Source organism: Prionailurus viverrinus, chromosome A1, assembly GCF_022837055.1.
Source record: "Prionailurus viverrinus isolate Anna chromosome A1, UM_Priviv_1.0, whole genome shotgun sequence".
In the NCBI taxonomy this organism is placed as follows: domain Eukaryota; kingdom Metazoa; phylum Chordata; class Mammalia; order Carnivora; family Felidae; genus Prionailurus; species Prionailurus viverrinus.
The window spans coordinates 178,426,660-178,451,357 of NC_062561.1; the positions used below are offsets into that span (position 1 = coordinate 178,426,660).

A 24,698-nucleotide genomic window follows, 5' to 3' on the forward strand; every position below is an offset into this window, starting at 1 on the left:
TGTCAGCACAGACCCTGATGTGGGGCTTGAACTCACAAACTGTGAGATCATGACCCGAGCTGAAGTTGGACGCTCAACTGACTGAGCCACCTAGGCGCCCCCGTGCTTACTCTTTTTAAAAAAAGTTTATTTATTTTGAGAGAGAGAGATAGTGGAGGAGGGGCAGAGAGATGGGGAGAGAGAGAATCCCAAGTAGGCCTACACTACTAGCGTGGAGCCTGACGTGGGGCTTGATCCCACCAAATGTGAGATCATGACCTGAGCCAAAACTGAGTCAGACACTCAACCGACTGAGCCTCCCCGGCCTCCCCATTTATTCTTTTGAATTTTGTTTGTCTTCTTGATCTGTCTTGTACTGGGAATAGTATGTGTTTGTGTATTTTCAATCCATGTCTCTTTGCATATCTTCTACTTTCTTTTCATGATGTAGTTTTTTCTTTTTGAAACTTCTTTTTAAGATTAGGAAGGCTCTATTAATTACCCTTATAATTGTTCTATAATTGTTCTGTTAATTACCCTTATAATTTTTTAAAGGCCTCTAATTCTTTGTTTTTTACTTAATGTTTTATTAAGAAGTTTATCAATCTTCAGTGAAATCCTTTAACTCCCACCTACTGCCTATATAACAGAGTTTGTTCTTTACTCTTTCTGATCCCTTCTCCTTTCAATTTTTTAAAAAAGTTTTGTTTATTTTGAGAGAGAGAGAGTGAGTGAGAAAGCAGGGAGGGGCAGAGAGATTAGGGGAGAGAGAATCCCAAACAGGCTCTGCACTGACAGTGAGGCTGGATTCCACAAACTCTGAGATCATGATCTGAGCCGAAATTAAGAGTCAGGACACTTAACCGACTGAGCCACCCAGGTGCCCCTCTCCTTCCAATTTTTTTTTTTAATGTTTATTAGTTTTTGAGAGATGGGGACAGAGATAGAGACAGGAGAGGGGCAGAGAGAGAGGGAGACAGAATCTGAAGCAGGCTCCAGGCTCTGAGCTGTCAGTGCAGAGCCCCACCCAGGGCTTGAACCTGCAGACCAGGAGATCATGACCTGAGCTGAAGCATGAAGATCAAGCAAGAAGATCAAGACCTGACCTGAGCTTAACCAACTGAGCCACCCAGGTGCCCCTCTTCTTCCAATTTTTAAGTTGCATTATTTTGACTTTGCCAGAATGAATGGCGTATTCTTCTACCCTTCTCCCTTTGTCTTATTCATAGGTCCATAATTAGTTGTTTTAAATGTCTACCATTAATCTTTTTGCTAAAGTTTTCTGAGTCATCTCTTGGTTTCTGAAGAAGGGCTCAGGGGTACAGAATTCTCTGACCTGTTTACCTGTTTAAAACTCCTTTTCTATTGCCTTTGGATAGAACATCTTTGCTCTACACTTTCTTTTCTTTTCTTTTTTTTTTTTTAACGTTTATTTATTTTTGAGACAGAGAGAGACAGAGCATGAACAGGGGAGGGTCAGAGAAAGGGAGACACAGAATCCGAAACAGGCTCCAGGCTCTGAGCTGTCAGCACAGAGCCCGACGCGGGGCTCGAACTCATGGACTGTGAGATCATGACCTGAGCCGAAGTCAGCCGCTTAACTGACTGAGCCACCCAGGCACCCCTCCACACTTTATTTTCTACAGTGTTTTGAAAATGCTTCTCCACTGATGCCTTGCTTGACACATTGTTTTTAAGACATTTGATGCTAGTCTAATGCTCTCTCTCTTGTAAGTTTTTTTTTTTCCAATGAAAATTATTTTGGACTAGAGACTGTGAGAATTTTTCTCTTTCTCTTTAAAATCTAATAATTTTCGGGGCGCCTGGGTGGCGCAGTCGGTTAAGCGTCCGACTTCAGCCAGGTCACGATCTCGCGGTCCGTGAGTTCGAGCCCCGCGTCAGGCTCTGGGCTGATGGCTCGGAGCCTGGAGCCTGTTTCCGATTCTGTGTCTCCCTCTCTCTCTGCCCCTCCCCCGTTCATGTTCTGTCTCTCTCTGTCCCCAAAAAAATAAATAAACGTTGAAAAAAAAAATTAAAAAAAAAAATAATTTTCATTAGCTATCCACTAGAGTTTTATGCTGTGAACCAATTTTCTGTAGTACCTGGACACGTTTTTAACATGCAGTTTAGGTTTCTTTTTATTTCTGATATGTTTTCTTGAATTATAGTATTTTTAAAATGGCTTTATTGGGGTATAATTCACATATCATACAATATACCCATTTGAAGTATACAATTCATTGATATTTAGTATAGTTACAGAGTTGTGCAAGCATTAACCACAATCAACTTAGAACATTTTCATCACCCCAAAAGGAAACCCTTTTAGCTGTCACTCTCTATTCTTCTTCACTCACGGAACCCTAGAACTTTATCTTGAAAAACTTGGATCATAGTTTTAAATGTTATTTTGGCTTCATTTTGTGTGTGTATATGTGTGTATGAACTCCAGTTATGCTTGAGCTGGATTTTTTTTTGTTTTGTCTTCCATTATTTCAACTAATTTTGTCCCATTTTGCTTCTTTCTTTTTCTCATTTCCATTCTCTTAGGTTATTTTCCTGCTTTTCTTCAATGATTCTTACTATGTTTTTCATTTGATATTATCACTTTGCGGCATTATAATTTACTTTTATTTGTTATAGGCTTGTTTTTCTTTTCTAAGTCATGTTTCACTTCTTTCTGCTTTTGGTGCATTTCTATTCTTGTTTTGAGCTTCCGACTTAACACATGTAAAAAATAACATCAAAAACTTTTTTGAGCATATGTAACTCAGTTTGGAGTAACTCTTTTCAATCAGATTCCATAAGAGCAGTTGTTAAGGCATGCATGTATATTATAAATTCACTTTTCTCATACATAACTAGAATGATAGTTACCTATATACTGTCCTTAGGAAAAGTAAGAAGATAGTTACTGATATTAGGGCTTAATTATCTTGTTGAACCCCAGTTAAGAAAGGCTGATTTCTGCTATTTTCGTTTTCTTCTTCTGTCCCCCTTCTCTCTTTCCTTCTTTCATGTGTAGGTGTTTTTCTGTTTTTGTCTTGATGAAGGTTGCTGATGTCACTACATTTTTTGGGACAGGACTGGCAGTTTGAAGTTAAACTCACAAAATTTTAGTGTAAGAACATCCTTTGCCAGTGTAACAAAGTATAGTTTCTTTATTGGATGATCTTTTTTTGCAGGAGGGGGGATTGATAGGGAGTAGGAGATACAGTGGGGGCAAGCTTTGCATCCTTTGAATGGTTTTTAAAAATTCTTTAATGTTGCAGGATCTTAAAATCCCTCCCCTGGCATTTCTTTTTCCTCTACTCATATAGTTTCTAAAAGATGCCTAGGCTTTTCTCTTCTTTTAAAAAAAGTAAATAGACTTTCTTAGTGCGGTTTTAGGTTCATAGCAAAATTGAGTGGAAAGTATAGAGGGTTCTCACACACGTACAACCTCTCATGACAGTGATACTTTTACTACGATATGAACCTACATCATCACCCACAGTTCATAGTTCACATAGTTCACTCTTGGTGAACCCTGTTGATCACTTGATGGGTTTCAACAAATGTATAATGATACATATTCACCATTATAGTACCATATGTAATTGTTTCACTGCCTTAAAGATCTTCCTTTGCCTGTTCATCCCTCCTTTCCTCTAACCCCTGCCAGCCACTAATCTTTTTACTGTCTCCATGGTTTTACCTTTTCCAGAATGTCATATAGTTGGAATCATACAGTATGTAACCTTTTCACATTGGCTTCTTTCACTTAGTAGTGTGCATTTAATGTTCCTTTGTGTTTTTTTCATGGCTTGATAACTTATTTCTGTTTAGTGCTGAATAATATTCCATTGTTTGGATGTACATAGTTTATCCATTCACCTACTGAAGGACCTCTTGATTGCTTCCAAGTTTTGGCAGTTATGAATAGAGTGGCTATAAAAATCTGTATGCAGGCTTTTGTACGGACATAAGTGTTTACATCCTTTGGGTAAATAACTGTGGAGTGCATTTGTGTGATCATATGGTAAAAGTATGTTTAGTTTCGAAACTGTCCAGCTGTCTTCCAAAGTGGCCGTACCATTTTGCATTCCCACCAGCAGTGAATGAGGACTGTTGCTCTGCATCTTCAGCAGCATTTAGTGTTTTCATGTTTTAGATTTTGGACATTCTAATAGGTGTATGGTAGTATCTCCTCATTTTAATTTGCAGTTTCCTGTTGACATACGATGTTGAACATCTTTTCATTTGCTTACTGCCATTTGTATATCTTCTCTGGTGAGGTTTCTGTTCATGTCCTTTGCCCATTTTAAAAATTGGATTGTTTATTCTCTTTATTTCTTTGAGTTCTTTATATATTTTGACTAACAGTTCTTTATCAGATGTGTCTTTTGCAAATGTTTTCTCCCAGTCTGTGGCTTTTCTTTTCATTCTCTTGACAGTGTCTTTCACAGAGCAGAAGTTTTTACTTTTAATGAAGTCCAGCTTATCAGCTATTTCTTCCATGGATTATGCTTTTGGTGTATATCTTAAAAGTCATCACCATACCCAAGATCACCTAGATTTTCTCTTACGTTATTCCAGTCCTGTTCATTGAGAAGTCTGTCTTTGCTCCGCTGTATTGTCATTAGTCCTTTGTCAAATATCAGCAGACTATATTGGTCTGTTTCTGGACTCTGTGTTTCATTGATTTATTTGTCAGTTCTTTTACCAATACCACACTGTCTTGATTGCTGCTGTCGCTTATGATAATCCTCGAAGTTGGAAAGTACCAGTCTTCTAGCTTATTCTTCTCCTTTAATATTTTGTTGGCTGTTCTAGATCTTTTACCTCTTCATATAAACTTTTAAAATTTGTTGATATCCATAAAATAACTTGTTGAGATTTTGATTGGGATTGCATTGAATCTTTAGATCGAATAGAGAAGAGTTGACATCTCGACAGTGTTGAGTCTTCCTATCCATGAACATGGAATATCTATCCAATTATATAGTTCTTTGATACCTTTCACCAGAGTTTTGTAGTTTTTCTCATATAGATCTTATACATATTTTGTTAAATTTAGACCTAAATATTTAATTTTTGGAGATCCTAATATAAATAGTAATGTATTCTTCTGAAATCAGGTGAGATTGGGTGCGTTCAGGATGGTATGGCTGTAGACAAAAGTAATGTATTCTTAATTTTAAATACCACTGTTGGTGTACCTGAATGCAAACGACTTTTATGTATTAAGCTTGCATTCTCCAACCTTGTTACAATTGTGTGTTTATTTCAAGAGTTTTTTTCTTTTTTTGTTAGGTTTTATGTGTTTGGTTTTTTGTTTACATAGATGATCATGTCATCTGTGAGCAAAGACAGTTGCATTTCTTTTTTCCTCACTATGTATACCTTTTTTTTCTTTTTTGTTGTCTTATTGTATTAACTACCTCCTTGAGAAATAGTGTTGAGAGGGGACATCCTTGAATTATTCTTGATCTTAACATTGAAAACTTCAAGTATTTTAAGTATGATGTTATGTTTACTTTTTTTGTAGATTTTTTTTTTAATCAAATTAAGGAGCTTCCTTCTATTCACCTTTCCTTTTGCACTCTTTTTTTAAAAAAGAGCCTCCCCTTGATGACTCCTTTTTTGCATCTCTGATACTTTTTTTTAAGTTGCTTATCTATAATCAACTCTGATACATTAGGACTCATTCTCATTTTTTTCATACTTAATGTGGTTTTATGTCCATCTTCGGTCTGTTGCTTGTTTCTCTCTTTTTGTCTTTTGTGTATTTTATCCTGGTCTACTCTTGCTCTCTAGGACGGCTTATGGCAGGAGAATATAGGTGTCCCAGAATTTATTTACTTTTCTACTTATGTTTTGTTCCTTCTGGTTATGCTGAGGGCTTGAGTTTCATGCAGCTTTATTCGTCCTTTTTATTCTTTGTATCCTGTGACTTTACTACCATCACATATTAGTTTGACTTGTTTTGTAGGTTTCCTAGGATTTTCTGTGTAGACATCATGCTGTCTGGTTCCTTCCTGACATTTATTTTGCCTTTTTCTTGCCTTATTGTACTGGCTATGATTAGTGAAATTTGTATAGAATGGACATTCTACTTTTGTACTTGAGGATGGGGGAAAGTTTTCCATTTGGCCATTAAGTGTGTTAGCTATAGGTGTGTGTGTGTGTGTGTGTGTGTGTGTGTGCGTGTGCGCGCGCACATGCACATGTACATCTATATATTCTTTATCACATTGAGTAAGTTACCTGAGAGTTTTTATTTTTTTAAAAATGTTTGTTTATTGGGGTGCCTGGGTGGCTCAGTCGGTTAAGCGTCTGACTTTGGCTCAGGTCACGATCTTGCGGTTCATGAGTTTGAGCCCCGTGTCAGGCTCTGTGCTGACAGCCCTACAGCTGCTTCGGATTCTGTGTCTCCCTCTCTCTCTGCCCCTCCCCTGTTCATGCTCTGTCTCTGTCTCTGTCTCTCAAAAATAAATAATTTTTAAAAAGTGTTAAAAAAATGTTTATTTTTGAGAGAGTGCAAGTAAAGGAGGGGCAGAGAGAGGGGGACAGAGGATTCAAAGCGCTCTTTGCATTGATAGCAGGGAGCCTGATGTGGGGCTCGAACTCATGAAACCACGAGATCATAACCTGAGCTGAAGTCAGATGTTCAACTGACTTAGCCACCCCGGTGCCCCACACCTAAGGGTTTTTAATCATGAGAGGGTTTTGAATTTTGTTATATGCCCTAAATACATGTATTGAAATCATTGTATAACTTACTGCCTTACTGTGTATTACATTGATTTTTTGACTCTTCAGCCAGTCTTTAATTCTGGGAAAGCCCCAACTGATGATGATGTATTATCCTTTTTATGTAATTTTGTATTTGACTTGCCAATATTTTGTTGAGGGTTTTTACACCTTCCTGCCTGAAGGTAATTGGTCAGTTTTCTATTTTGATAGTGTCTTTTCTCAGGTTTTAGCATTAGGATTATTCTAATACAATGACTCATTCTCTCATTCTCTCTGTTTTTAAAAAGAATGTGAAAGATTGCTGTTATTTCTTGTCTAAATGTTTGATAGTATTTACCAAGCAAGTCATTTAGGCCTTGAATTTGCTTTGTGGGAAAGTTTTTGTTTTTGTGTAGCACTTAAAGTTTTTAAAAAGTTAACTTTTTTGAGGTATACTTTATACATAATAAAATTTTCCAGTTTTAAGTGTGTAGTTTATGTAGGTTTGACAAATGAATACATGTAACATTCACAGCAATCATATTTATCCGTTTTGTTTTGTTTTTTTTCTTGTGATGTGTTTGAGAGACTTCGGTATCAAGGTAATGTTGGCCTCAGAATGTGAATTGGGAATGTTCTTGCCTCATTTACTTTCTAGAAGTTTATGTAGAATTAATATTACTTCTTTTGTAAATACTAAATAAAATTCACCAGTGAAGACAATTTCTTTAACAGATATGGGGCTGCTGAGGTTGTCTATTTCTCTTGTTGGTATCCATGTGTCTTTTAAGGAATTTGTCTCTTCCGTCTGAGTTGTAGAATATATTAGTGTAAAATTATAATATTTCCTTATTTTCCTTTAATGTCTATAGGATCTGTATTCATGGTCCCACTTTTTATCCTGAGATTGGAAATTTGTTTCTTATCTATTTTATTTTCCTTATCAGCTTGGCTAGAGGTTTATCACTTCTATTAATTGTTTCAAAGATACAGCTTTTGGTTTCATTGATTTTTCATTATTCTTTTTCTGTTTCATATTATATTAATTTTGGATCTCATCTTTACTATTTCCTTCCTGCTGCTTATTTTGGGTTTCATTTGCTAATTTTCTAGTTTTTTAAAGGGGAAGCTTAGATTGTTCCTTTGAAGACCATGTCCTTTTCTAATGCATTTAATGTTATAAGTTTCTCTCTAACCACCATTTTAGTTATATCCCACAGTATTTAATATGTTGAATTTTTACTTTCATTCAGTTCACAATATTTTCTAATTTTCTTTGTGATATCTTTTAGTGATATATTAATTTCTGAACCTTTTGGGATTTTCTGTTACATTAATTTTGGATTAATTCTTTGTCATTCTGGAGCATACTTTGTATAAATTCAGCCCTTTAAAATTTATTGAAACCTGTTTTATGGCCCAGAATAACATTTATCTTGGTGAATGTTGTGTACTTGGAAAGAATGTGTTCTCTTGTTGGGTAGAGTGTTCTATAAATGTCAACTAGGTTAAGTTGGCTGATAGTGTTTTTCATGTCCTCCATATCTTTACTCTTTTCTGTCTGCTTGTTCTATGTATAACTAAGAGAGGAGTGTTGAAGTGTCCAAATATAAATTTGGATTTGTCTATTTCTCCTTGGAGTTGTGTCATTGTTTTTTCCTCCAGATGTATCTCCAATATTTGTTAGAAAAGGGCATATACATTTTGGATTGTTATATTCTTTTGCTAAGTTGATCCTTTCATCAATATGAAATACCTCACTTGATCCCTGATAACATTCCTTGTTCTGAAATCTGTTTTGCCTATTATTTATATTAATTTACTTTGACTTTTGGATTTCCTTTGATAAGTAATTCATGGTGTATACTTTTTTCTGTCCTTTTAACCAGTGTGTCTTTATGTTTAAAGTGGGGTTCTTTTAGAGGGCATATAGTTATCCAGTTTCACAATCTCTGCTTTTTAATTGGAGTGTTTTGACTACTTATATTTGATTAATTATTGGTATGTTTGGTTTTATTTAAAAAGTTTTTTTTAATGCTTATTTATTTATTTTGAGAGAGAGAGTGCATGTGCGCAGGGAGAGGGGTGGGGAGGGGCAGAGAGAGAGCGGGAGAGAGAGGGAGAGAATCACAAACAGGCTCCATGCTATCAGCACAGAGCCTGACGTGGGGCTCCATCTCACAAACCATAAGATCATGACTTAAATTTTGGACGCTTAACTGACTGAGCCATCCAGGTGCTCGTCAGGTTTCTTTTAAAATGGTTAACGTTAGAAGCAAAAAAGTAAAAATGTTTTTCTGGTTTATATTTTTGAGCAATGTTATCCTGTAGGTGCTTTGCACGTGTTATTTCTCTTCCTGCAATGTAGGCAGTGTTCTCCCTGCCCTATAAAAGAGGAAACTGAATCCGAGAGAGAAGTCAAGTAACTAACAGGAAGTCAAGACAGTTTGTCATTGTCAGAGCCCAGAGTTTGCAGTGGGGGCATTGTGTCTCTAAAGGCCTGCTCTTTACTCTTCAGCTGACTGACTCCCTCTGTGGTGCCGTGACTCAGTGTCCTTTGGCCATTCTTCTACTACTTTGAAAGCACCTTCTTTTTCTGGCTTCCTTCCTCTAGTGAATATGAAACATTTTACAGGTTTTACTTTAGTAGTTCTCTTCCAAGTGTTAAGCACCAGGAAGCATTAAGGGCACATTCTGCTACTCCCCGTTTGCTTTCTCGGACTCTAGCAGACTTTTATCTATCCATCCTTTTGTTGGACCTTTTTAAGCAGTCAAATAATTAATGAGGTGTTCTTCTTTTATGTAGGTGAATGAATACTTTAGGGGTAAAAAAGATGACTGCCTTTCTGAAACTAGATTTTGTTTCTTACTGCTTTTTGTGAGGGCCAGAAATTGTGTTGCATGCCCCCCCCCCCCCCCCCATTTTGAATCCTTGCTCTTTGTGGACAGTTTGGAAACTATGGGAAAGGAATAAGCAGAAACAAAATTACCACTTTTGTCATTACAATTCATAGGAAGATTGTAATAATTATAGCCAAGACTCATATCAACAGATACTTATTATACTTCTGTACTTAAGTAGTGTGCCAGGAATTATCGGAAGTGGAAGGAATACAGAATGAATAACTCAGCCAAGCTTTTTCTGCCCTTTGGAGGTTAAATTTGACTAAGGGAGCCCTTATAAGTGCCAGGATTCTCTTTTAAATTTTGTCACTCCCTGTCAGGGAGTGCCTGTTTCAACCTCAGTTTTCTGGATGAGGAAGTGGGCACAGAGAGGTCAGGTGACATGCAGGAGGATCCTGCCTCAACTTTCAGTAACTAGTTTCTGTTTCCTTAGACTAGAGCATATGTATCTGGGGTCTTGGCATGGATTTTTACTTTTGAAAGTTTAATGTTAAAAATCACCATTCCTTACTGTTAAAAAGAGAGGTCTTTAAGCAAATAGAAAGCAAAATAGATAAGAAAGATAACATTGTTAGCATTTTAACACACCTTTTCTAGATACTGCTCTAAATAAATCAATAATTAAGTTTTATCCATGAAGATGGAGTCCTACAGATATATTCTGACCCCCCCCCCCATTTTATTTTTCATTTAAAATTTACCTTAGACCTTTTTTCATGTCACTATTCTTCCAAGAAGTAGTTTTCCCGTAACTTTAGACAGGTGAGTACTATCTTCACAGTTTTGGACATATCTGTATACTGTGTGTCCTTTTATCTACTTCACATATTTAAAGAATCTGCTCTCTTTTAAAAAATCAGAAAAGGAGACCGTATTGTTGTATGACTGGAAAACCATGGCACTTGCTGAGACCCATATAAAATTCTAGCCACATACCGTTTGTTACAGTAAACTGAATAGGAAGCTAGGTCTTTTTGTTAAAAACAGATAATTGAAAGTATTTAACAGTGTAAAAAATATCTTTTGATATAGTTAGAAGAATCGAAAGACAACTGAAAAGGTGGTAGGTAACTTTCGCAGTATGGGATCCATTGTACTCCAGTACCTTACTTAGGGGTTTTCAGTGTTTTTAAATATTTTCATAGTGAGAAATAAAACTTATATTTAGACCCCGCCCAGATTTACATTTAGACTTAGTACATGTAATCATATGTGTAATCATAGGTGCACACACATATTTATGTGTATGTTTTATATATGTTTGTGTGTGTAACATAACATACATTCCTAAAGTCACCCCAATGTATACTGTATTCCACTGTGAAACATAAGACAGCATAGATTGTAAGATATGCCATTTTCTGTAACACTCAGAAAAAAATGCTACCAGTTTTAAGATGCCATTGATGGTTAAGAAATATCTCAATTTCAGAGATACTAAAATGTGAAAAAATATGTGTTAGAATTGATGAAATAAGAGATGTGTTGTGTGTTCTTTTCTTCTTTCTTTCTTTCTTTCTTTCTTTCTTTCTTTCTTTCTTTAATGCTGGGTGTCCATTAAGTTGGTATTATAAACCACAGTGGGTTGTAAACTGCAATTTGAAAAACATAATGAATGCTGACTCCTACTTTGCATAAAAATTAGTATAGATGAATTTTAGATGTAAGTATAAAGATGAAATAGGGTCACCTGGGTGACTCAGTTGGTTAAGTGTTGGACTCTTGGTTTTGGCTCAGGTTGTGATCTCCCGGTTCCTGAGAGAGCAAGTCAGGCTCAGTGCTGACAGCATGGAACCTGCTTGGGATTCTCTCTCCCTCTCTCTGCCCCTCCCCTGTTTTCACTCAATGTGTGTGCCTGTGCTCTCTCTCTCTCCCTCCCTCTCCCTCTCTCCCTCTCTCTCTCAAAATAAATAAACTTTGGGGAGGAAAAAAGTAAAACTTCTAGGCTACTCCATGGGAGACTATATAATAAACATTAAAAAATTAAGATTAGTTACTTCTCTTTATCAAAAGACACCATTAAGAGAATAGAAAGTTAAGCCACAGATTAAGAGGAGACCTTTGCAATAAATATATTTGGAAAGGGACTCTATTCTAGGATAAATAAAGAATTTCTGGAAATGAGTAAGAAAAGACTGTCCAATTAAAAATGGTCAAAACCTATTTTTTTTTAACATTTATTTTATTCTGAATTTATTCCTGGGCCGCAAGGTTTTGTTTCTCCAGTTTCCTCTTGGATATCTTTTTCTTTGGTGCAACCACCTCTTCTGATTTAGGAATACTTTGCTCTTTTTCAGTAAGGATCATCTCAATGTGTCAGGGAGAGTTCATGTATGGGATAATCCGACCATGAGCTCTGCAAGTTCTGTGCTGCATCCTGGGGGCTTTGTTCACCTAGATGTGGTCAATGACCAGAGAATGTACATCTAAACCCTGAAGTTCAGCATTACTGTCTGCATTTTTAAGCATTTACAGTAAAAGTTACTATATTTTATGATCTGATTGTTCACCCCTACTATAGACCCAACAGAAATACCTGCCCATGTACACCAGCAGACATGACAGAATTATTTTAAATGCCAAAAGTGGAAGTGACCTACATGTTAATCAGTAGTAAAATGAATAAATATTTTTTGAAATAATATAGAGCAGTGAAAAAGAATGAACTGTTGCTGTATTTAAGAATCTCAAATCATAGTGTTAAGCAAAAGAAGCTAGACCTAAAGAGTATATATGATAAGAATCTATTTACTTAAAGTTCAAAAATGGGAGCAACCTGAGTGGCTCAGTCAGTTAAGTGTCAGACTCTTGGCTTTGGCTCAGGTCATGATTTTATGATTTGAGACCCACATTGGGCTCTGTGCTGACAGCACAAAGCCTGTTTGGGACTCTCCGTCTTTCTGCCCCTTTCCTGCTTGTGCACATGTGTGCACCCTCTGTCTCTTCTGTCTCTGTCTCTCTCAAAATAAATAAACATTTAAAAAAAGTTCAAAAATGAATGTATAAATCTATGGTGATATTAAAAAAATAGTGGTTACCTTTGGCCATTAATGACTGGGAGGTAATATGAGGAAAATATTTATGGACCCTGGCAATGTTCTTTATGTTGGTCTGAGTACTAGTTACACTTGAGAATTAAACCCTTTATTATATTATACTTTAATAGAAATGTTTTTAAAAAGAACTAAAAATTTCTACCAGCATATATTAAAAACAAAATTTTTTTTTTTACATTTATTTTTGAGAGACAGAGAGAGACAGAGCACAAGTGGAGGAGGGGCAGAGAGAGAAGGAGACACAGAATCCGAAACAGGCTCCAGGCTCTGAGCTGTCAGCACAGAGCTCAACACGGGGCTCGAACTCACAAACCATGAGATCATGACCTTGAGCCGAAGTTGGACGCTTAACCGACTGAGCCACCCAGGCGTCTGTATCATATTTTTAAATGATACCCTGTTGTTGGACATTTACATTGTTTTCTAGTTTTCCATGTTATAAATTGTCATAGCTATAATTTTCTATAGACATACAGTTCCTTAGGAAAAATTGCTAAAGTTAAATTATGTCCATTGTTAAGTAGTACTTTTTGAAGTTATGTATTGATAAATATTCTCTGAAAAGTAACAATTTATAATCTTACCAGAGTGCCCAATTCCTGTAGAGTACATAAAAATAAAAGTTGCCAATTTTGGTAGGTGAAAAATTGCATCTTTTTATTGTTGTAGGTGTTCATTTTTGATGGCCATTTAAATTTCTCATTTTGAAATATCTACTTACTCTTATTTGCCTATTAGGGTATTAGTTTTGGTTTCTTATTAATTTATTAGAAATATTTACATAGTAACTTATTTATCATACATTGCAATACTTCCCCCAATGTATTGTATTTGTTTTTGAAATTTATTGTGAACATTCATGAGTTTGAATTTTTTTATCCAATCACATCTACATTTATTTCTGTCTTTGGTATCATGCTTAGACAGCCTTTCCCTGGTTCCATGAATTTGTAGAAACTCCTGTATGCTTGCTTTTAGTAGTTTTATGGTTGTAATTTTTCACACTTGATTCTTTGTATCCATAGTATTTATTGGGATGTAATATGAGGTAGCATTTTAACTTTTCTTTATTTTTAAAAAGTTTTTATATTCATTCATTCATTCATTCATTCAAAGCAGGCTCCACACCCAGTGTGGATCCCAATGTGGGGCTTGAACTCACAGACATGAGATCAAGACCTGAGCTGAGATCAAGAGACCCATGCTTGACCAGCTGAGCCACCCAGGTGCCCAACTTTTGTTTATTTTTATTTATATTTTTCGAGCATGTGCGTGTGTGCACAGGACAGGGGCAGAGGGAGCGAGCGAGCGAGAGAGAGAGAGAGAGAGAGAGAGAGAATGAATGAATAAATGAATCTTAAAGCAGGCTCCACACTCAATGTGAGCCCCACAGGGGACTTGATTCCAAGACCCTGGGATCATGACCTGAGCCAAAAGCTAGAGTCAAACCCTCAACTGACTGAGCCACCCAGGCGCCCTCCACCCCCATCTTTTATTTTTAATCCCATAAAGAGTATTATCTCTTTCTCACCAATTTGAAACTCTGACTTTAAAATACACAGATTTGTAAGTATAAATGATCGGTTTCTGGACTTTCTATTTTGTTTCATTGATCTTGCTTTGCCAGAACCATACTGCTTTAATTATTGTAGCTTAAATTTTTTAAAAAATATCTAATAATATAAGCATTCCCCTCTTTTAAAAAATAATTGGTGGTGAGGAAAGGAAGAAAAATTTTACCCTGTGTTCATTCTTCTACATACTTTGATATGATCTTGTCATGTAGTGTCAGGAACAGCCAAACACCTAGTTAGAAGTGTGAGTAGAACTGCAGATTAGATAAACTGGAACAGAACTTACTACATTATAGAAATTACGTGGCAGTGATTTCAGACAAACTCCCAAAGAATTAAAATTTAAAAATTTTATTTTAATTGTAGAAAGAAAACAACTGGTTTGTTCCTATATGTTGATATTTGTGTGGAGGGACAAGAAGATTTTTGATTAGCTATGTTTAATGGTGGCTGGAGTTGTTGCTTTAAAAAGTCATGTATGCATAGATGCGTTCATGTTTTTCTTTCTTCTGGAGTTGTGAGATTACTATGAGAGAGGGGACTGCTTTTTTGGAAAAGCTTGTCTCTTCTTCTTCCAAGTGAATGTTTCTCCCTCTTCAGTGATCTCATTTACCAGTAATGTGTTGGTAAGATTTAGGTTTAAGGGGAAAGAATTTTAGGTTAGACTAGGGGCCTGGGTGGAATTAACAATAACAACACAGAGGTGTTTGGTTTATTTGTGTGAGTCATTGTTCTGTTTATCTTTGGAATTTGTGGCACATAGTAACTAGCAAACTAGATTTGGACATTTCTGCTTGGCTTGATCTTAACACAATAATCTTTTCTTGATTTCTGGCTGTATTTGATACTTTTTCTGTGGCCTGGGATGCTCTGTCAGTTGTTTTTTTAATGTTCTATGGAAAGCCAAGCTTTTATTTGTTTGGTCTACTTGATCTGTCAAAGATGCAAGGGTGTTTTAAAAATTAAAAAAAAATATACAACTTTTTTCCTTGATATATTTTGTGGAATTTTATATTTAGTGTATATATAAAAGTACACATTATCCTCTTCACAAATTACGACTTTTAGAGATTTTTAAAAACTCTTTGTCACTCATGATTTGACTTGAGTATTGTTCTCCTTCTGCAATAATGAGTTTTTCTTTCCTTAATTTGAATTTTCCTGTTCTGGTTTTGCTCATTCCTTTTATTTACCCCTTGTGATTTTTGTTATGCTTACCTTTGTGAGCAGGGGAATGCCCAGATTCAATTTCGTTTTATTAGAAAATGCTGATTGCGGCCCATTAAATGAACTTCATAGGCTACAACCAGCAGTTGGAAAAAACTTGAGATGTGTTTTTCTGTACGGAAAGGACATTGACTTCTGGTTAGAACAGACCTAGATCTGATTCCTGCATCTCTCATTTACCAACTTTGTGACTTTTTTTTTTAAATTTTTTTTTTTTTCAACGTTTATTTATTTTTGGGACAGAGAGAGACAGAGCATGAACGGGGGAGGGGCAGAGAGAGAGGGAGACACAGAATCGGAAACAGGCTCCAGGCTCTGAGCCATCAGCCCAGAGCCCGACGCGGGGCTCAAACTCACGGACCGCGAGATCGTGACCTGGCTGAAGTCGGACGCTTAACCGACTGCGCCACCCAGGCGCCCCCAACTTTGTGACTTTTAATCACTTACTTATCTGTTCCTCATTTTTTTTTTTTTGTAAAATTGCAATATATACATTCATATTTTTTTCCTCAAAATTAAAAGGCAATGTATGAAACAAGCCTAGATTAGAGACCCAATGAACTTAGCTAATAGCATTTTTGCATTATATGTCTGTCATTCTTAATGTCTTAAGTCCCCCAATTTTAAAACACTAAAGAAAATGGCAGAATGCTCCCATGTTTTCCAGATCCTTTGTGGTTTTTTTAATTTTTGCTTCCTCTAAAGAGTAAAGACTCCTTTTGTATGAAAATCTTACGTTGTATAAACATTTCTCTTTTAAAAAAAATTTTTTTTTAATGTTTTTATTTATTTTTGGGACAGAGAGAGACAGAGCATGAACAGGGTAGGGGCACAGAGAGAGGGAGACACAGAATCGGAAACAGGCTCCAGGCTCCGAGCCATCAGCCCAGAGCCTGACACGGGGCTCGAACTCACGGACCGCGAGATCGTGACCTGGCTGAAGTCGGACGCTCAACCGACTGCGCCACCCAGGCGCCCCATCATTTCTCTTTTTTAAAAACATTTTTTAATGTTTGTTTATTTTTGAGCGAGAAAGTACAAACAGGGAAGGGGCAGAGAGAGAGGGAGACAGAATCTGAAGCAGGCTCCAGGCTCTGGGCTGTCAGCACAGAGCCCAATGCGGGGCTTGAACTCACGAACTTTGAGATCATGACCTGAGCCAAAGTCGGACGCTTAACTTACTGAGCCACCCAGGTGCCCCTGTATAAGCATTTCTATCATGAAACTCATAATGCCGAATTGGTAGCATTTTTAAAGTAGGAAATGTATTTCTCTTATATAACTCTTAAAGTAGGTTTTTTCAAGTGACATATGTTCTCTTAGCTGGTGGCACCTACTGGCAAAGATGTACCACAACTTAGAGCTTATTGTACCTACACATAGACTCAGCTCATAAAGCAGTCTGGGAAAGATGAGAGGAGACTCGGAATATTTTGTGCCTACCAAAGTGGTCATTTCCTTTGTCTCCCAGAAACCTGGGTCTGGTGAAGTGAGAGGAGGGAGGACTTCTGCATGCTATTGCCCTAGTCCAGTGTTTTCCAGTATTTGCTGAGCTCTTGTTAAATGAGGTATTGTTATAATAAGAGAGGTGTCCATGTCCAACAAACTTGGGAAAGCTAGGTTAAACTATCTTAACCTGATTGTTACTTACGAGACATCTCTGAACCTTTAGTGTCTTAAGTGTTGGTTTTTTAAAATGTTTTTATTTATTTTTGAGACAGAGAGAGACAGAGCATGAGCAGGGGAGGGGCAAGGAGAGAGGGAGACACAGAATCCGAAGCAGGCTCCAGGCTCTGAGCTGTCAGCACAGAGCCCGATGTGGGGCTCAAACTCACAGACCGTGAGATCATGACCTGAGCTGAAGTCGGATGCTTAACCGATTGAGCCACCCAGGTGCCCCTTAACCAAGTGGTTTTTAACCTCGGGGGTGGGGAGGGAGAGAGCAAGTGTTTGTGCAGCATATAGCATTTGTCAGATTTTATTAGACCGTGGGACCCTTTTTTCTCTGAGCGTCTCTTGTGTCACCTGGAAGACTCTTGGGAAATGATCCTCTGATCAATGTAGCTTCAGAGTAGCATTTTCCCTTTGGCAGCTTCTCCTCAGGGCTTTATAAGAGAAGTTGAAAAGATATGTATGATGGGGGAGCTATTCCAGCCACCCCAGGGCTTTATTAAATACAATTTTATTAAATCGTATCTTTTTATTCATTTTTATCAAGCCTTAAGAGAATAGTTGCTATTTTTATCAGAGGGGTTGTTTCTTTCTCATCTGTATAAATAAACACCATTTCTCTGTCTTGGAATGAGTGAAAGGAAGAAAGACAGTTGTTTCTTGTGTAATCTGTAGGGACTTCTGACTATTTCCTCCCTGAGTAAGGAAAGTATTTAGGTAGCTTAGGTCAGAAGAGTTCTGATGGGTTCAGACTCCTGTATAACAGAAGTTTTTACTTTAGTTGTTTTAACATTGTATTTATTTTTGAGAGACAGAGCCTAAACGGGGGAGGGGCAGAGAGAGAGGGAGACACAGAATCTGAAACAGGCTCCAGGCTCTGAGCTGTCAGCCCCACAACATGGGGCTCGGACCCACCAACTGTGAGATGATGATCTTAGCTGAAGTCGGATGCTTAACCAACTGAGCCACCCAGGCGCCCCAAAAGTTTTTAGTTTAAAACCCTACATATATGCATTCCTCATACATTTCCTCAGGTGCCTGAAGATGGGGGCAGGGACTTGCCATTTTTCTTCTACTTTATACGCTTACTCTTCATGTTTCCAGCCATGGTTTCTTCTTGTTACTCTCTTAGAACCCAGGACATTGTGACCTTGCAAAGATGGCTTTGTAACTACTAGTTGGACCCAGCAGATGAGGTATTAAGTCACTGTTTCCACTTTGTTCACTCCCCTGCCAGCTTTATGAATCTTAAGTCCTTCAAGATAGCAGTAAAAGGAAAATTACATGGAGAGAGAAGTACTACTTTTGTTTTTCTCTTCTCCACCCTCTTCTTCCCATTCAGGATCATTTATTACCGTCTACTCTAGACCTGTTTTGGACTCTTGGACACAATGTCCTCCTCTCTAGCTCATGGTTGGCTTTCCACATGTGGGGAACCCTGACCGTTTGCCCTTCTCCCCCATTGCAGACCTTGGCACTGTGGGACTTGTAAGATTTTATTGAGGGAGCCAGTGGATTTTCTCTACAGGCAACCATCTGGAGCCATTCTGTCAAAGCCTGAGGTTAAAAAGTGTGAGACGATAACACTTAAGGGAAAGTAGCATCTTCAAAGCTGGGCATGAATGATTTTTTGAGTACCAGTTACACACCAAACACTGTGCTGGGGAGTCTCCATCCCACAGTACCTCTATATGGTTTGTATTTGTCCATGGGTAAAACACCTTACTCAGAATCACACACACACACACACACACACACACACACACACACACACACACACACTGAATAAGTGACCACCTCACAAATGCAACGTGTCTCTGGTTTCAAAGCCTTTGACTGTTGTACTACATACTGTATTCCTGATCAGAGCGAGCTATGTGACCTGCAAAGCACTAGTGTTCTGTAGTGATTCTTCTGTCATTAACCCACGTTGGGAAATACTGTGTGGGTGCAAACATTTTATGACTTGAAGAAAAAAAGGAAAAATAGGGAAGTTTTGAGAGATAGGCTTATCCCTAAAGGCAGTAAACAGAATCTTGTAAACACCAGTGACTTAAACAGATCTATAGGATTCTTTTGAATAATACTGTGGAGGGTTACAGTTTATCTTTTGTACCCCAATCTTAGAACTTTAGGTTTGGGAAAGAATCTTAGAGGTTCTTGAATTGTTATTCCTTTCGGAGCACTATTCTCCCACTTCCCCTTCTCATTAAGTTTCCATTTAGCCATTAGGTAGGAGCTTCAAAAGGGAAAATCCAATCATGTATAATCTCTAGTTAATGGGCATCTATTGAGCGACTAGGTCACCAGAAAGAATAATCACACAGTGCCTCTTTGTGCGGTAAACACAAAAATCAAAAGCTAATGCATTCCCAAGGCAAGCCAGATTGTTACTGGCTACCAGCATCCTCCCCTTCAGGGAAGAAGTTGGGGCACCCACCACTGGTGCTTGCTAAGGGAGATTGCAAAGCCGGTCTAGAAAAACAAGGTTATCAAGGAAGGAAAGAGAAAAGCAAGGGGGGTACTTCCAGAGCTTGGCAGTCCTAATTGCAGGTGATGGTTGGGATGGATTACTGAATAGCAGACATTCTAGTAAATGTTTGTGCAATCAAAGAACTAAGTGGGTCTCCGTGGCTTCTTGCCACAAGTTAAAAGAATAACAGTGATGGTTGAGGTAGAGCCTCAGCCCCAGTCCCATAATTTAGCTTGTTTTCTAAGTGTGCCCAGCCTTCATAAATAAAGGCTTTATGCTTAGTTTTGTCCAGCAACTAACTAATTTCAACTAATGTATGAAGATGAGCACAACCCTTTTGACCCCAAAATGGCGTCTGTCAGTCACAAGCCAAATAATTCTTGGGTTGGTGTTGGTACATTCTACTTTGGGTTTTCAAAATTATATTTTGGTGTAGGATTTGCAAAACTCGGCATAATTCAAATAACCTGTTTTTCCCCCCTTAGAACACTTCAGTTATGGAGGATCAAAATGAAGATGAGTCCCCAAAGAAAAATACTCTTTGGCAGGTAGGAATGACGACGCACAGATAAGAGCAGTTGACTTACTATAGATAAGATGCTCCCTCAGCTCATGTCCTCAATGAAAACCAGAGCCAAGCAAGCGTTTTTGTTTTCTTTTGTGCAATTTTGCTAGTTTCGGAATTCACCCTAATTTATCTTCTGTTCCTCAGGGAGGTGTCATTACGAATAGTAAAAAATTTTGGAGTTGCTACAAAGATTCTGAAGTGTCTGTAGCCTAAAATACTCAGTTTGTCGCCACAGCCCAAGCCAAAGATGGTCAGTGGTGGCATCCTTTGTCACCAGAATAGCACCATGCCATACCAGTGTGTGTGCATTGGTGATTTTGTCTCCCTACCCTCACCCTTCTCCCCCATTTCTTGTTAGTTTGCCTTTTCCTTTCTTCTTTCTTGGTTCTTTTTAGTCCTGCCAGTTTTCCTCCCAATTCCCCAGGGTTTTTTTTGCCCTAGCTACGGGGAGGGATGCTATGTAAAGTTTCATGATTGGATCTTTCCATCAACCATTATGGTGCAAATAACTTTGCCCCTCAGAAAGACACAGTAAGAGGCAAATAAACCTAAAGATGAAGAGAATAATGTTAAAAAATCTTCTCTGCGTTCATTTGATTTGAAATGAGAGGAGTAGATGAGTTAGCAAGAATAAAGTATGCCCAACAAATTTATGATGAAATAAGCAAAGCAAAACAATGTCAGGAAAATCTGGGCTCAGCAGGTGGCTAGAAGTAGAAATGGGAAATGTGCTGTAGAACTGTGCACTTGCCACTGCGTCGGGGGAACTGTGTGCAGCTTGATGTCTGTTCCTCCTTCATGCTCCGTATTTTCCAATAGGGTTCTCTTCATTGACTATTGATTTTTCAGTTCACAGTGGTTCTTAACATTTTGGCTTTCAGTTTTTCTTTCGTAAGTTCTTTTAGTTAACTAGTTAATGGTATCCCAATGCTGTAGGGAAGTTAGATGTTTAAGAACCCTCCTGTAAATGAAATAATAATCTCTTTGCTTATCAAATGATAATGGATATGAAAGTATTTTGGAAATTATAAAGCAGTACACAAATGCAAGTTGTTACCATATATTTAACCTGTCAGGAAAGCAATTATTTTGACAAGTTACAATGAGTAAAATGTAGAAAAGAAGGAGGAAGGAAATACGGCTGTTTTTTTTTTTAATATATCCTTTATTCTGTCTTGTGTGTTCCCCATTGCACAAACTAACCGTGATTGTAATGCTGTATAAAATTCTGCATCCTGTCTTTTGTTCCTTAATATTGTTTCATAAACATGTTCTCTTGTTATTAAGATGTTACTATATAAATCTAATTTTAATGGCTTCATTATAGTACCTTATGTAGATGTATTATTATTTGCTTTAACCAGTTGCCTATAGTCGGGCAGTTACTATAACATTATACTCAACATCCTTATACTTAAAAGTAGCGGAGATGTCCCTTATACTAGCTGATACCACCGTGAAGAATTTTCACTTCTGACTGTTTTGAACGTTGATTTTTGGGCTCTGTCAGATAGAGGTCTTAACTACAAGCAGCATCATAAATTTCTGTTCAATGCTGCCCTCTGGTGGTACCCAGTGTCAGTGAGCTCTCCATCCAATTTCCAGGGGGGGAAAAACATTCCTAGAGAAGGAGGTAGTAAGATAAATGGGATGGGAGGTGAATGCCTTCTCACTATGTACCTTTAAATGTGGACATAAAAACTTGCTGCAGAGAGGTATGATATATAAGATTTTAATAAGGAAAGTCAGACTCCTTTGGTTATTTATGAAGGATGTCTTCTTTCTGGGATAGATTCAGTTAAATTAGGGGACATAGTGATAACAAAGCTCTTGGTTCTTTCTGTGTAAAACTTCTGAGATAAGCTCGTGCATGGAGTTAATGCATGTCTGTAATATAACTCTTCAGTTTTCAAAATTCTCTTCTAGGCTATTTCTGGTGTTACACATGAAGGGGCTCTCAAAGGAGTGACTGGTAGATAGCTTGGCAAATGTTTGACAAAAACATTGAAGTAATTTTGGTTTTAAACAGGGATGTTACTGAGCCTTATAACACCAGTGGCAGTTGTGGCTTCAGTCTGGGGATTCCAATTTTTTTTTTTTTTTTGATGCTGTTGTCAGATAAAGTATATGTAGTTTTTATTTTTTAAGAAATATACTGGTTTTATGCAAGAACCATCATCCATGTAGCTTTGAGGAGAAATGATGCATAGGTAGTATAGGAGTCTGTGGGATATCATCGACCAACTCTATAGGATGAGAATCTTTTGAGGTGTATGTGGTTCACCTTGGGTTGCTTTCAGAGTAGGTGAAGAAAAAAAAGGAGTGAAAGGCTAAACTGTTATTTGCTAGCAGTCTAGTAGCTCTGGTAACAGTTTGGAGATGGGTTCAATTTTTAGATTGAATTGCCTTCAGATTTCTTCATTAAATGGACCAGTGGTTTTCGAAGTGTGGTCTCTAAAGTGCATTCTCCGGACCATCAGCACCAATACCACCTGGGAACTTGCAACTTCTCAGGCTCTACTCCAGACCTATAGAATGAGGACATCTGTGGTGGAGCCTGGCAGTCTGTCTGTTAAGAAGCCCTCTTGTTACTCTGATGCACACACAGGTGTGAGAACCATTGGCTAGATGAATATAGCATTGACTTTGATCTTTGAAGAAGTAAAGCAAACTACTAATAGTCAATCAGTTGCTACTTTGCCAAGTTGAGCACGTTCTCTAAGATAGTTATCTCTGACATTGGTTATCTAATAACCACATGGTTTTGGAATAAGCATTGGAGAATGATGACTTGGGACACCAGATAGCTTTATAAATAGCTGTAAATTCGACATTTACTTTAGAGACTTAATTTGAGGCCCTAAATACGTTTTAAATTACTTCATGAATGAATTAATAAAGGAATGAGTTTGGCTTCAGGGTATAGCTGGTATTTTAAGATTAAATACACAGGGTGAAAAATGTTTCCAATAAAATACTAATTAGAGTTTTTTTCTTTGTCAAACTAATTATTTTTTTTGTTTATTTTTCTAAAATAGATAAGTAATGGAACATCATCTGTGATCGTCTCCAGAAAGAGGCCATCAGAAGGAAACTATCAAAAAGAAAAAGACTTGTGTATTAAATATTTTGACCAGTGGTCTGAATCAGATCAAGTGGAATTTGTGGAACACCTTATTTCACGAATGTGTCATTATCAGCATGGACATATTAACTCTTACCTGAAGCCCATGTTGCAGCGGGACTTTATTACCGCTTTACCAGGTAACTGTACTTGTCTTTTAAAAAGCTGAGCAGTAGAAGAATGTCTAGTCCAAGGGCCTACGCAGAAATCAGTAGATATTTGTGAAATGAATGAATGAGTACAGTGTGACTACAGTGTGAGTTTCTTTGGTACCCATACTATATTTTATTATGGCATTGGAAAAGGAGTTATAATTTAGGATCTGTATAGGAAATGTAGGCAGTTGCCACGATTAGTGGTGTTGATCATTGGTCATACCATTGTTTAATTTAGTTTAATGAGCTAATGCTATCCTGTTTTTTAAAGTGTTTATTTATTTTGAGGTGGGGGAGAGGGAAAGAGAAATCCAAGCAGGCTGTGTACTGTCAGCACAGAGCCCAATGCAGAGCTTGATCCCATGAACTGTGAGATCAAGACCTCAGCTGAAATCAAGAGTTGGATGCTTAGCTGACTGTGCCACCCAGGCATCCCTATGCTGTTAGTTTTGAGGTAGCCTATATATAATCTGGATTTTGCTTTTATAAGTAATTTAAAAAATATATGAGATAATTTTTCCTACAGCATTTATGTTTAAGCAGTATCCCAAAGTTTAGGATGTTCATTTGTACTTAAAATGACACTTAGGGTAGGGAATGGTACAAATGTCTTGGAAAAACTGATGGCATGTCTTTATTACATTTTTTGAAAAACTTATTTCTGGATCTTCTCCCTCACCACTTCTCTTTTTCTCTCTCCCTCCCTCTCTGTCTCTCTCTCTCCCTCTTCCTCCCATCCCCATACTCCTCTGGTTAAGTTTACTTTGATTTAAAAAAAAAAAGAGAGAGAGAGAGAGAGAAACTATTTTCTTAGAGTAGTTTTAGGTTCAGAGCAAAATTGAATGGAAAATACAGAGAATTCATATAGTCTCCATATCCCCATCCTACCTCACTATCACCATCCCATCCAGCCTCCCCCGTTAACATCCCATCCAGGTGGCTCATTTGTTCTGGGACACATGGGCCTACATTGACACATTATTATCACCCACTCCATACTCATTAGGGGTCACTCTTGGTGTGCATTCTTTGGGTTTGCACAAATGTGTAATGACATGTATCTGCCATTATCGTATCATATTGAATAGGTTCACTGCTCTAAAAAGCCTCTGTGCTCTGCCTGTTTTATGCCCACTTTGATTTTTGATCACTCATTAATTCTGTCTTTTCTCTCTTTATTTCTCTTCCTCCTCCTCCTCCTCCTCCTCCTCCTTCTCCTTCTTCCTTTAATTTTGATTTTAACTTTAATT

The 24,698-nt window shown here is 37.6% G+C and overlaps 1 protein-coding gene across 11 annotated transcripts in view; it reads left to right on the top strand.

Annotated features, from left to right (window-relative positions):
• The window catches only part of FBXW11 (F-box and WD repeat domain containing 11), a 120,835-nt gene that overhangs the window by 56,361 nt on the left and 39,776 nt on the right, over positions 1–24,698 (top strand). For 5 of the 11 annotated variants that reach the window (XM_047861390.1, XM_047861406.1, XM_047861415.1 and 2 more), the window contains 2 exons: positions 20,087–20,149; positions 23,208–23,433. In XM_047861390.1, coding sequence (XP_047717346.1) covers positions 20,087–20,149; positions 23,208–23,433 — 289 coding nt within the window. Of the gene's footprint in view, positions 1–18,536; positions 18,542–20,086; positions 20,150–23,207; positions 23,434–24,698 lie in introns of those variants that run through there. The other 6 variants (XM_047861399.1, XM_047861449.1, XM_047861460.1 and 3 more) reach the window with 3 other exon arrangements.